This window comes from Ailuropoda melanoleuca, chromosome X (assembly GCF_002007445.2).
Source record: "Ailuropoda melanoleuca isolate Jingjing chromosome X, ASM200744v2, whole genome shotgun sequence".
Lineage (NCBI taxonomy): Eukaryota > Metazoa > Chordata > Mammalia > Carnivora > Ursidae > Ailuropoda > Ailuropoda melanoleuca.
The window spans coordinates 41458331-41470280 of record NC_048238.1 but is presented as its reverse complement, the minus strand read 5'-3'; the positions used below and the strand labels follow the sequence as shown (position 1 = coordinate 41470280).

The 11950-nt window shown below is 55.4% G+C and overlaps 1 protein-coding gene and 1 long non-coding RNA gene across 4 annotated transcripts; one reads left to right on the top strand and one right to left on the bottom strand.

Moving 5' to 3' along the window:
• The first annotated feature begins 773 nt into the window (after nt 1-773).
• KCND1 (potassium voltage-gated channel subfamily D member 1) lies at nt 774-9039 on the top strand. Of its 3 annotated transcripts, XM_034649193.1 has the most exons (8): nt 774-1100; nt 2414-3655; nt 5402-5564; nt 5667-5750; nt 5840-5938; nt 6215-6465; nt 7193-7200; nt 7300-7605. In XM_034649193.1, the coding sequence occupies exons 2-8, from the start codon at nt 2535-2537 to the stop codon at nt 7407-7409; spliced, it is 1836 nt and encodes a 611-aa protein (XP_034505084.1). In that variant the 5' UTR covers nt 774-1100; nt 2414-2534; the 3' UTR covers nt 7410-7605. The 3 variants fall into 3 exon arrangements, with proteins under 3 accessions (XP_034505084.1, XP_034505085.1, XP_034505083.1); XM_034649194.1 differs by lacking the exon at nt 7300-7605 and having other exon boundaries at nt 7193-7278; XM_034649192.1 differs by lacking the exons at nt 7193-7200; nt 7300-7605 and adding an exon at nt 7613-9039 and having other exon boundaries at nt 776-1100.
• Nucleotides 7218-11941, bottom strand: LOC117797406. Its single transcript, XR_004622342.1, has 4 exons — nt 11805-11941; nt 10811-10859; nt 9677-9754; nt 7218-7348 (listed from the first exon to the last, which is right to left on the bottom strand). It is a non-coding gene; the product is annotated as an uncharacterized LOC117797406 (long non-coding RNA).
• Between the last annotated feature and the right edge of the window lie 9 nt (nt 11942-11950).

Here is an 11950-nt window from a genome sequence, read left to right as displayed (position 1 = left end):
GATTGATTGAAAGGGGAAAATTGGTCCCCCCTTAGTGCTCCCCCCCTTGCCACACCTTTAATTACTAAAATGAGGCTTCCCCTGTGCGCCATGCCCTGTGCCACCCCCTCTCACGTCACTCCATTTAATGCCCCCCACGACATTATCAAGTTGGGGTAACTCTCCATCTGACAGCTGTGAATACAACGCAAGTCACTTGCTCAAGGACACAGCAAGTCAGTAGCAGAGCTGGGGTTCGAACCCATCCGTGGTGTGAGGCACTCAGTACCCAGTACTCAATGCCACCCAGCAACAGAGACCTCTAGGGGAAGTGGCATGAATTAAGGCTCCTGGATGCAGAGGGATAAGGCCAACCGCCCCTCAGAATGGAGCCCGCCTGGGAGAGAACCTGGTATGGGGGTGGGCCCAGGCTTGTCCCCATCCTGGCTTACCCTCATCCACACCCCTTACCCCCTATTTCCTGTCTGAAAACGGGATGGTGCTCCAGTCCCACAACAGTCTTGGTCGGAGCTGGGCTCTAACCCATGCACCCCCTCCAGGGAGCAGCTTTGGGGGCCTGACCATCTAGAGAAATGCCCCCCACCAGTCCCTCCATCCACCCCCTTCTCCAGCATGGGGGCAGGGAGGGGACACAGCGCTGCATCATTCCCCATGGCACTCCGCTCTGGGGCCATTAACAGACGCCTCCCCATCGATCGGATCTGCTAAGTGCTGCTGATTCAGACGGGTGGGGGTGGGGGCCCCTGGGGGGCAGGGGGGTAGGAGCGGCAGGAAGAGGGGGGAGTCCAGGAAGGAGGTGGGGAGAACTGGCAGAGCTCCCTGCCACCCCCATTTTCCAGATGACGCGACTGAGGCCCAACCAGCTTTGTAGGAGGCGGAGTCTCCCCAGGGTCCCTCTCAGGCTGTCCTAGGGGAGGGGGCTCTGGGAGCCACGAGGCCCCTCCCTGCCTCTCTCTCCAGCTCCCGGCAAGCTCAGAGGGGCGGGGAGAAAGAACCAGAGGAGGAGGAGAACTCGGGCAGCTCTGCAGAGGGGGGCAGGAGCTCCGGTGTTTGGTACCCCCAGCCCCACTGCTGTGGCCGCTGCTGCAGCGGGGACACAGGTGAGGACGGCCCTTTGGGGAGGGGGAGGGGGCCACCAACAGTGCTGTCCTTGTCCTTCCCTGGTCCAGCCCCCACGCCCTAGCCCATCCTGGGATAGTCCCCAGGGCTTCTGCCGGACCTTGTCCTTCCAGGGACCCAGCCCCCTCCCCCTGCCTGTGCTGCCTTCTCCTCTCCCGGGCCTGGCTCTGGCTGCTTCTCCTCTGCCGCCGCCGCCGCTTCTACTGCCGCTGCCCGGCACACACCGCCAGCCCCTCGGGGTGTGGTTTCCCCAGGCCAGCCCCTGACGGTGGGACGCAGCTTTGCCCCGGCCTCCCCATCCGCCTCCCGCAAGGCCCACCAGCCCCCCTCCCTGGAGACACACCCAACTCCCTTTAACACCCCACCGTACTCTCCAACCCATTTTAGGGGGGACCCCCTCTCCTCTTATCTTAGTCTTTAGCCTTCCTCTGGGTGCTCTGGGGCTGTGCCCAACTTCCAAGGGAGCCCCAAGGGGCTTCCTCAGGCCCTTTTCCTTCCCCCTGGAACTCTTGAGAGGGTGGACCAGACTTTCTCAGGACCCCCCACACCCCTCGCTGCCAGACACCTCTCAGTCTCTGAAAAATAACCTAGCCCCATATCTACCCCTTTAGATGCCCCACTCCCTTCTCCAGCCCCTCTAGGGGGCCCCACCTCACCTTCCTTCCCCAGAACTCCTGTAGAGTGTAGACACCCCCCTCAGGCTATTCTTGGCAGCTCTAGGCACTCCCAAGACACCTCGCAGCCTCTTTACAACCTCCTAGTTCTATAGCCACCTCTTCTGTGCACAAACCCCTTTCCTGGATCCACGAGGGAGCTCCAATCCCCTAATCTTTTCCCCAGAAGTCTTGAGGGTGTGGACGACCCGCCTCACTTTTCTTGGCCCCTCTAGAACCCCCCTCTGGACACTGTCGGCCTCTTTTAAACACCTCTGGTCCCATTTCTACCCCTCTGGCTGCCCCTGTCCCTTCTCCAAGCCCACTAAGGGGTCCCAGCCCCATCTTCCCTCAGAACTCTTGAGAGTGTGGACAACTCCCCAGAGTTTCTTGCCCCGCTAGACACCCAGACGTCTCGCAGGCACACGCTGACCCCTCTAGAGCCATCTCAGTCTCTCTGAACACTCCCTCAGATCCTTCTTGGCCCCTCCAGGCACCCCTTTTCTACTCCTCTCCATGTCCCCTGGCCCCTTCTCGGTAGGTCCCTCAAGACATCCCCCAAGTCCCCCCAGACCCTCTAAATGCCCCCCAAGCCCCTGCCCATCTCTCTAGTTCCTCCTGGTTCCTCTCGGCCTCTGTAGACGCCCCCAGTTTGCTTGTGCGAGTGGCCCAGGGCCTCTCCAAGCCCCCACCATCCTGGAGACAGCCACACTCTCCTAAAGGCCACCCCCCCAAGTCTCCGTGGGCCTGGGGCGTGGCAGGATGGCGGCAGGCGTGGCCACGTGGCTGCCTTTCGCGAGGGCGGCCGCGGTGGGCTGGCTGCCCCTGGCCCAACAGCCCCTGCCCCCCGCGCCGGGGGTGAAGGCGTCTCGAGGGGACGAGGTTCTGGTGGTGAACGTGAGTGGCCGGCGCTTCGAGACCTGGAAGAACACACTGGACCGCTACCCAGACACCCTGCTAGGCAGCTCAGAGAAGGAATTCTTCTATGACGCGGACTCGGGCGAGTACTTCTTCGATCGTGACCCAGACATGTTCCGGCACGTGCTGAACTTCTACCGCACGGGCCGCCTCCACTGCCCGCGGCAAGAGTGCATCCAGGCCTTCGACGAAGAGCTGGCTTTCTACGGACTGGTGCCCGAGCTCGTGGGCGACTGCTGCCTGGAAGAGTACCGGGACCGCAAGAAGGAGAACGCCGAGCGCCTGGCGGAGGACGAGGAGGCCGAGCAGGCCGGCGATGGCCCAGCCTTGCCGGCCGGCAGCTCCTTGCGGCAGCGGCTCTGGCGGGCCTTCGAGAACCCGCACACGAGCACCGCGGCCCTTGTTTTCTACTACGTGACGGGCTTTTTCATCGCCGTGTCGGTCATCGCCAACGTGGTGGAGACCATCCCGTGCCGCGGCCCCGCGCGGCGGTCCCCGAGGGAGCAGCCCTGTGGCGACCGCTTCCCCCTGGCCTTCTTCTGCATGGACACGGCCTGCGTGCTCATATTCACGGGGGAGTACCTCCTGCGGCTGTTCGCCGCCCCCAGCCGGTGCCGCTTCCTGCGGAGTGTCATGAGCCTTATCGACGTGGTGGCCATCCTGCCCTACTACATCGGGCTTTTTGTGCCCAAGAACGAGGATGTCTCCGGCGCCTTCGTCACCCTGCGCGTGTTCCGGGTGTTCCGCATCTTCAAGTTCTCCAGGCACTCGCAGGGCTTGCGGATTCTGGGCTATACACTCAAGAGCTGTGCCTCTGAGCTGGGCTTTCTCCTCTTTTCCCTTACCATGGCCATCATCATCTTCGCCACTGTCATGTTTTATGCTGAGAAGGGCACAAACAAGACCAACTTTACTAGCATCCCTGCAGCCTTCTGGTATACCATTGTCACCATGACCACACTTGGGTGAGTGCAGACCCTGTGTTGGGAGCTGCCCGATCAGTTACACTCACCTTTCTCTGTAAGAGTAAGGAGGTTAGATCAATGATCTCTTTTTCTCGATTTGCGCTTCGGTTTGCTCTTCTCTAAAAACGGAGGGAGGTGGACTAATCTCCAAATCCCTCGCAGATCTGACGATGCCTTTACTTTCAGGAGACCCAGGTCAGGAGACTTGGGTTCCAAGGATTGTCTTAGCTGCACTCTTTCTGTCGGTCTTGTTCTCTCTGGGCCCGTTTTCCTGCTGTGTCAAATGAGAAATGACGATCCCTTCATCATCTAGAGGGGATTCCGTGACCTCATGGTTGTGAAAGTTCTCTGAAAGTTTTCTGGTGTAGGATACCTAGGTACTGGCTTTCCATTACCTCCTTTTCCCACCTTGAAGGACCCATGTCTCCCAAACCTTCAGAATCATCGGCCGTATGGGGTATTACCTCTGTGGCTTTGTGATTCCTTGATGTTTTCCAGGTCGAGGTATTTTTGGCATTATTTTTTTAGTGTCAATTCTTGAGAGGGAACAGTTGGGATAAAGGCATCAAATGGAATCAACAATCTCGTGTTGTTCTTAAAGACATTGTCTAGGGCAGATACCGCGCTCCTTCTCTAAATTTCCATCGCTGGGATTAAGTGTATAGTTGCTGCTCAGGATCTGTTAAATGGGTGAATTGGGCTTGCTCGGGCTTTAGTAGAGGTACAGGAAAATGGCTTTGACGTTTCTAAGGAGTAGAAATTAATTCTGGTTGGAGGTTCGTAATTGGATCAACCTACAAACACTGAGCCCTGAGAGTGGGTTGGAACTAGGTCTTTGGGTGCCTTTTACCCTAGTGAGTCCTCACAAAAACCCCGGGACGGTGGACAGCTGCTTGCGTCTCAGAGTTGAGGACACAGTCTGAGATGACACATCACAGACCAGAAATGGCCAAGTTGGAGACACTTTTAAATGAGTCAAAACAAAGAAATAGGGACCGGCCATCCTTGGGGGGAGGGGGACGTGGATGGAGCAGAGGCCTAGAGGCTGGGACTGCAGAGGCTGGGACTGCAGAGGGGAGGGGATCTAGTTGGTCCCCGTGGTCGGAGTGAAAGTATGCTGTGTGACCTTGACCAAGTCAGCTATGGAACCTCCCTGAGCTTTGGTCCTCCCACCCCAACCCTGTGAAATGAGTTGGTAAGATCGGCACTGCTCCATCTCCATGGGAGAGGAGGTGGTGTGGAGAGGAGAAGGGAGTTTTAAGGCTCCCCCCTATTTTTTCATAGGAAGACAGTTTCAAGGCTTCTTCTGGGGTACTAACAAGGAGTCCCACCTAGAGAAGGTAAGACAGATGAAGGGAAAGCCAACAGAGCACCGCTTCAGGACTCAGAACCCCTCGGCTGGCTTGTGGTGCTGGGACTCTCTCCCCAGGAGACTATATTTACTGCCTATGACTTTCCTCCTTCTCCCCTGTTTGGTATTAATAGATTTCCAGCTGACTCAGATGCTCGGTGTGCAACTCAGATAGGGGCAGCAGATGGTAGGGGCCGAGGGCCAGTTTCTCATTGGACCCCCACTGGTGGCCAGGGAGGTCTTTCCCCACATTTTGCAGAGCGGGGAACTGAGGCTCAGGGAGTTTCAGTGCCTGGCCGGGGTCGCAGAGTGCGTCAGGTTGGATGGGATGGAGTGGGAGACTGAGGGGTGGGTGGGCACTTTTCTTGACCTTGGCTTCCCTTCCCTGGTCCCAGCTACGGAGACATGGTGCCCAGCACCATTGCTGGCAAGATTTTCGGGTCCATCTGCTCCCTCAGCGGGGTCCTGGTCATTGCGCTGCCTGTGCCGGTCATCGTGTCCAACTTCAGCCGCATCTACCACCAGAACCAGCGTGCGGACAAGCGCCGAGCACAGCAGGTAACTGCCTCTTCCCTCCGAGCGCCTCCTGCTCCCCACACCCCAAGCCAGTCTACTCTTGTGTCTACCCACCTGACCCTCTGTCTCTTCCTTTCTCTGTAGAAGGTGCGCTTGGCGAGGATCCGGTTGGCAAAGAGTGGTACCACCAATGCCTTCCTGCAGTACAAGCAGAACGGGGGCCTTGAGGTGGGGAGGGGCCTGCCTTGGGGTTGGGGGGGGAGCAGTGACGGGAGGAGGAAGGTTCCGACCTCATCCCTCTGCTCCATCCAACCCAGGACAGTGGCAGTGGGGAGGAACAGGCGCTGTGTGTCAGGAACCGTTCTGCTTTCGAGCAACAACATCACCACCTCCTGCACTGTCTAGAGAAGACAACGGTGAGGCCTAAGGAGAGGTGGTGTGGCAGAACGAGGGGCGTTCCTCTGCGGCCAAGCCAGTTCCCTCCCTGGGATGGGAGGCTCACTACTAATTGTGGAAATGGTGGAAATCCCTCAGGGCTTCCTGGAAGAGGCCCCAATACAGCTTGAAGGGTGTGCAAGGGAAGGGAAGCCAGAGAGACTTCCAGAAAGGAAGGCGTGGCCTAAGCAAAGGCCTAGGGGGTGGGGTCAGTTCCCGTGTGCTGCCTCGTGACCGTCCCTCCCCTCTGCCGGCAGTGCCATGAATTCACGGATGAGCTAACCTTCAGCGAGGCTCTGGGTGCTGTCTCCCTGGGGGGCCGCACCAGCCGCAGCACCTCCGTGTCCTCCCAGGCAGTGGGGTCCAGCACCCTGCTGTCCTCCTGCTGCCCCCGCAGGGCCAAGCGCCGTGCCATTCGCCTTGCCAACTCCACGGCCTCGGTCAGTCGCGGCAGCATGCAGGAGCTGGACACACTGGCAGGGCTGCGGAGGAGCCCTGCCCCTCAGAGGTAAGCACCCCCACCTGCTGGCTATCCCTCGGGGGAAGCTCAGAGCTTGGACTGGCGGGGGAGGGTGGGATCTGAGATGTCATGACGTCAGACCCAGCAAGCCAAGCTCGAACCCAAACTCCTCTATGCTGGGAGCTTGGGCTTCTCTCGTCTGGAACTTGTTCTTTGTTGGTTCTTTAAGCAAACATTTATTGAGCACCTATTATATGCCAGGCACTCTTTTAGGTACTTTGGCGTTCACTGTAGGAGTTTAGGAGTTGGGTTCACTTTATGCAGCGAAGAGAACAGAGACCCTGACCTTCTGGAATTTATATTCCAGTAGGATGAGACAGTTAATAAACAAACACACAGACGATGAGGTGTGTTAAGTGCCAAGAAGAAAAATAAATGAGGGATGGGGGACAGAGAGTATAGAACAAGGTATGATGCAGTTTAAATAGTGTGGTCAGGGGAGGCTTTGCCGAGGTGACACCTGAAGAAGGTGAGGGAGGGAGCAAACAGCCTGTGCAAAGGCCCCGAGGCAGGAGTGGGTCTGTGTGTTAGAGACACAACCAGGAAGCTCCTGTGAGTAGAGTGGAGTGAGGGGGGAGAGTGGTAGGAAGCCAAATCAGGAAGGAACAGGGACCAGGTTGTGTAGATCATACAGGGGAGCGTTGTGAGAATTTTGGCATTTTAAGGAGTAACCGTAATGGAGAACATTTTTGTATGTGTGCTCATTATGTTCCAGGCACTATTCTGAACACTTTGTAGCACTTCTTATCTCATTTAATCTCCACAGTGACCCTATCAGGTAAGAAATATTGTTATTTCCATGTGTGTTCATTATGTTCCAGGCTGAACACTTTGTAGCACTTCTTATCTCATTTAGTTCTCCGCAACGACCCTGTGAGGTAGGAAATATTGTTATTCCCATGCTACGGATGAAAGAGAGAAGAGAGGTTTAGAGGGGGCAAAGTGAGACCAGGACTTAAACCGAGGACCACCTGACCCCAGAGCCCTCACTGGATACCACCATAATTGAGGATGCAGGCAAAACATTTAGTGCAGTGCCAAGGACCCCATAGGTGCTCAATAAATGTCACGATTGCTGTGGCAAATATTAAGATGACCTTTTAAGAAGCTTCCATCTCCCCACCCCTATCCACAGCCGCTCAAGCCTCAATGCCAAGCCCCATGACAACCTCGACCTGAACTGTGACAGCCGGGACTTTGTGGCTGCCATCATCAGTATCCCTACCCCTCCTGCCAACACCCCAGACGAGAGCCAACCTTCCTCCCCTGGTGGTGGCGGTGGGGCCAGCAGCACCCTCAGGAACTCCAGCCTGGGCACCCCTTGCCTCCTCCCGGAGACTGTCAAGATCTCTTCCCTGTGAGGGGTGGGTCCACCCGTCCAGAGGGCCCTCTCGATTCTTGGGGACTCCTTTCCAAAGCCATATTTTGGGGAGGCAGGGAGGGGCAGGCCTGGGGACCCCTTCTGCCCCCCACTGAGAACTATGCAATGGAGTTTGATGGAACAGCTCACCTGGTGGGGAAGCAGCCAGGGAAGGGGAAACTTTCCCCACCCCACAGTTTTTCCAGGGGGCGCTGAAGTGCTGGGCTTCCTCAGGCCCCCTGGCCTCCTTGCCCCAGCATGCTGGGGCTGGCATCTCTCCCCTAGCTGGCCTCCTGCATGCTCCTCCTCTTGGGCCCCCGGGGCTCCCACCTGACATCTGAGCTCCGGCCTGAGAAAGAGAGATGAGATTCCCTCTTCTCTCTGGCTGGGCTGTGGAGGTTTGGGGGTTCAGGGAAGAGAAACTTCGCCTCTGACCTGGCCTCTAGGAGATGTCCCCGCCTTCCACTGAGCCTGATAACTCCCTGATTCTGAAGCTTGGAATGCAACCACAGGCTTCATGGGCTGTGGCCTCAGCAGTGACCTGCCACCCCCTCACCCCCACCCCCCGCCTTGGCTCAGGGGTCAGGCTGCCTCTCCCAATACACACAGATAGCACAAACATCACTCCCTTTTCCAGGCTGCTGGAAACAGGTCTCTGCAACCCCATCCTCCGCTGGGCCCCCAGCAAACTCTAGCAATAGCAGCTGCTGCCGACATTATGCAAAGCCTCTGCCCGGTCTGCTGCGGCGTTTACATCTGCCCTAATCAGAGGGGCCCCCAGCAAGGACTCCTCCTCTCTCCTCCTCTGGTTTGCTTCCTGCCTGGGTGGGGCTGGGGTCTGGACCGACTGCGATAAGAGCCTAGCAGCCAGCGAGGGCTGGGCTGTGCTTGGAGATCATAGCTGATTTCACATTCTTGGGCAGGAGTCCAGAAGCATCAGGGGCTGACCTGGGTTCCTTAACTCTGGGAGTTGTAGGGGGCAGGAGGAACTTCTTGATCTCGTCCTCCTCCTCCCCCACAAAGCCTTTTCACATATTCCTCTCTCTTTTCCCTCTTGGGTCACCTTCCAGAACTCTGTGTCTGCTCTCAGGCTGAAATCTGGCATCATCTCAGGTTCCCTGTCCCCAGCACTGTCCCCGTGGAGCTGGTGGCTGACAAAGATGTAGTTTCCATCAGTCAATAAAACCTGAGAGGAGAGATGGGATGAGCACCTCCTGGCTCTGTGGGTTTGGAGGTTGGGGTGGCCTGGCGGGTGGAAAGTACTCTGGGTTCAATTCCTTTCAACCAGGAGATGGGCTGGTGTGGGTACAGGTACTGGAAGGTCAGTGGTTGGTGACATGTTCTGGAAGATGGGGATCTAGGAGGAATTAAAGAGGGTGGTTTGAAGCTGAAATACAGCCAGTGTGAGGCAGGGCAGGAAGTCTTGAGACATGTCCCTAGGACATCATCTGTTCCAGCTCTCTCACTCACAAATGGAGAAACTGAGACCCAGAGCAGCACACACTTGGTTAGAAGAGAATTAAACCCGGGCTTCCTGACAGCAAATGGCTCCAAACTGAACCCTAATTAAAAGCATCTCGGGGGCACCTGGCTGGCTCAGTCAATAGAACATGTGGCTCTTGATCTTGGGGTTGTGAATTTAAGCCCCACATTGGGCCTAGAGCTTACTTAAAAAAAAAAAAGAACTCAAGATTTAAAAAGAAGAAGAAGAAAGAAAGAATCTCTCAAGTTTGGCAAGGTCCCCTTCCTTGTGGACATCCCCTGCATTCTCTCTGCTGGGCTACTGGGTACACTAGGCTAGTGTGTGACTGAGCGCTGTGGAGCACCGAGAAGACCGACCTTGGATTTAGGTTGACCTGGGTTCCAATCCCCGGCTGAGAGAGTCCCTTAAACCTTCTCTTGCCTTGGGTTGCTAATCTGTAAAATAATCATCATTTATTAACCAAATATTTATTAACCACGTATCATGTGCTAGCCCTCGGGATACAACGATGGGCAAAGAAGACATCATTTCTGATCTACAGAGGTGAGCATGGGGGGTGGACAATTAAGCAATTACAGTGAAGTGTTATAGAACTAAAATCGATGGGATTGCAGAAGCATGCAGATGACAGGAGGACCTAACCCGGCCAACACCCAAAGAATGAGGTGGAGTTAGCCAGGCAAAGGATAAAAATGGTTCAAGCAGATGGAACAGCATGTGCAATGACCTAGAGGTTAGGGGGCAAGCTCAGGGCCTTGGGGAACTGAGATTAGTTCAGTTCAGCTGGGAAGGAGAGTGTGAGGCTGTGATGAGAGTAAGGATATGGAGATAGGCTGCATCACAGAAAGCCTTTGAAGCTATGATACAGATTTTGGACTTTATCCTAAGGATAACGGGGACCTCTGAAGGCTTTTAAACAGGAAAATCATCATGAGGTTTGCATTTCAGAAGGATTGCTCTGGCTGTGGACAGTGGATTCTAGAGAAACAGTCCTGGCGGGAAGAAGGGCGGTGAGGCGGCTTTTGCAGTAGTCCAGTTGGTGGGTGATGCTGGCTTGGACCATGTAGTGGTAGTAAGAGTTGGGGAATCAAGAGATTTGAGAGGTAGAATTGGCAGGACTTTGGATTGACAGGCATGTGGGAGTTGAGGAAGAGGGAGCAGACAAGGTTGACTCCCAGGTTCTTGCTTGGGCAAAGGCTGACTGGGGAGCTGCACTCACTGCCAAATGGAACAGCAAAGCCGGTAGCACACAGTGCCAGGCACATAGAAAGGATCTGGTGAAGATTGGCTACAGTGATTATCCTAAATTCAATTTTAGACATGGAGTGCTGGACAAACATCCAGTAGGAAATACACATCAAGTGAGATGATCATAAGACGATTCAGTATGATAACATGCATAGGCATTTGGCATAGTGCCCTGAACACAGTAGGTCCAGGAAACGTGAGTCCTCTCCCATTAAGTCTTCAAAGCAGAAGACACAACATACCATTTTTAACTGACACTCTTCAGGGAAGAACTTCAACCAAGGTCAGCATCTGAAGGAAGAAGGTTAGAGGGCACTCAGAAAAGCTTTCTGATCATCTTTCAGTCAACATGTTGTATGGCTTGACTCCTAAGACTGGCAACAAGCCCTCACCTCTCAAAACAACTTCTTGGATCATAAGCCCATCTGAACCCCATTAACTACTCCTTGAAGTAGTCTGGGCAGGCATTATTATTCCCGTTTTGCATGGGTAACCTCAAATTTGAGACACAATGACTCGCTCAAGATTATACAGTTGGTAACGGTCCATTGGGGTCTGGACCTGAGGTCTTTCTGACTCCAAAGCCTGGGATCCTTTTCCTTGCACTGCCATTCAGACTAATTTTTTGAGCACTTACTATGTGTCAGACACAGCACTAGGCCCTTTACAAGCATTAATCTCTCATCCTTACATCATAATTATCATTGCCATGTTACAGAGGAGTAGAAATTGCAGATGGGGGCTACTGGCTGGCTTAGTCCTAAGAGCATGCGACTCTTGATCTCGGGGGTTGTGAGTTCAAGCTCCAGGCTGGGTACAGAGATTACTAAAAAAATAAATTTTTTTGAAAAATTGCGGATGGGATGGGTGTTAAATGACTTGACAAAGATCACTCAGACAGGCGGGGCAGAGCTACGATTAGCTTGTAGCTCTCCAACTGCGCAATACCCGGGATTTTAGCAGCCCCCTTGCAAAGCACTAGCTGGTGACAGCGCTAGTTCATAAACTTCTGCTCAATCCAGGTAAACTCAGTTTGGGGGGGGCGGCGGGGGCGGCGGAAAGGCTGTGCTGCGCTTGCGCACTAGCCACAGGGGCGGGGAGGTCAACGCGAGGGCGAAAGGGCCGCGGAGCCAAAGAAGGCGTGTCTGCTTCCCAAACACCCAAGGTCCCCACGGTGCACATCTGTCCCAGGGCTGGCCGGCCCAAAGTGAGTGACGGCTTCTCTTAACCACTCACCGCAGAACTCGGCCTGTGGCCAGGGTGAAGCGACGCCCGCCTCCCCGCCGGACGTGGATTTGCAGCTGGGTGGGACCGGAACTGACGCTTCAGGGGAGTGCTGTGCTCTGGGAGTGTTGATATTTTCCAGTCAGTTCAGCTGACTG

Bases quoted from the DNA above. Each gene is read 5' to 3' on its own strand.
- KCND1 (XM_034649192.1), top strand. From the start codon at position 2,535: ATGGCGGCAGGCGTGGCCACGTGGCTGCCTTTCGCGAGGGCGGCCGCG. The intron at 5,751-5,839 runs GTGGGGAGGGGC...CATCCAACCCAG, and splicing joins AGCAGAACGGGGGCCTTGAG to GACAGTGGCAGTGGGGAGGA. The intron at 6,466-7,612 runs GTAAGCACCCCC...CCCTATCCACAG, and splicing joins AGGAGCCCTGCCCCTCAGAG to CCGCTCAAGCCTCAATGCCA.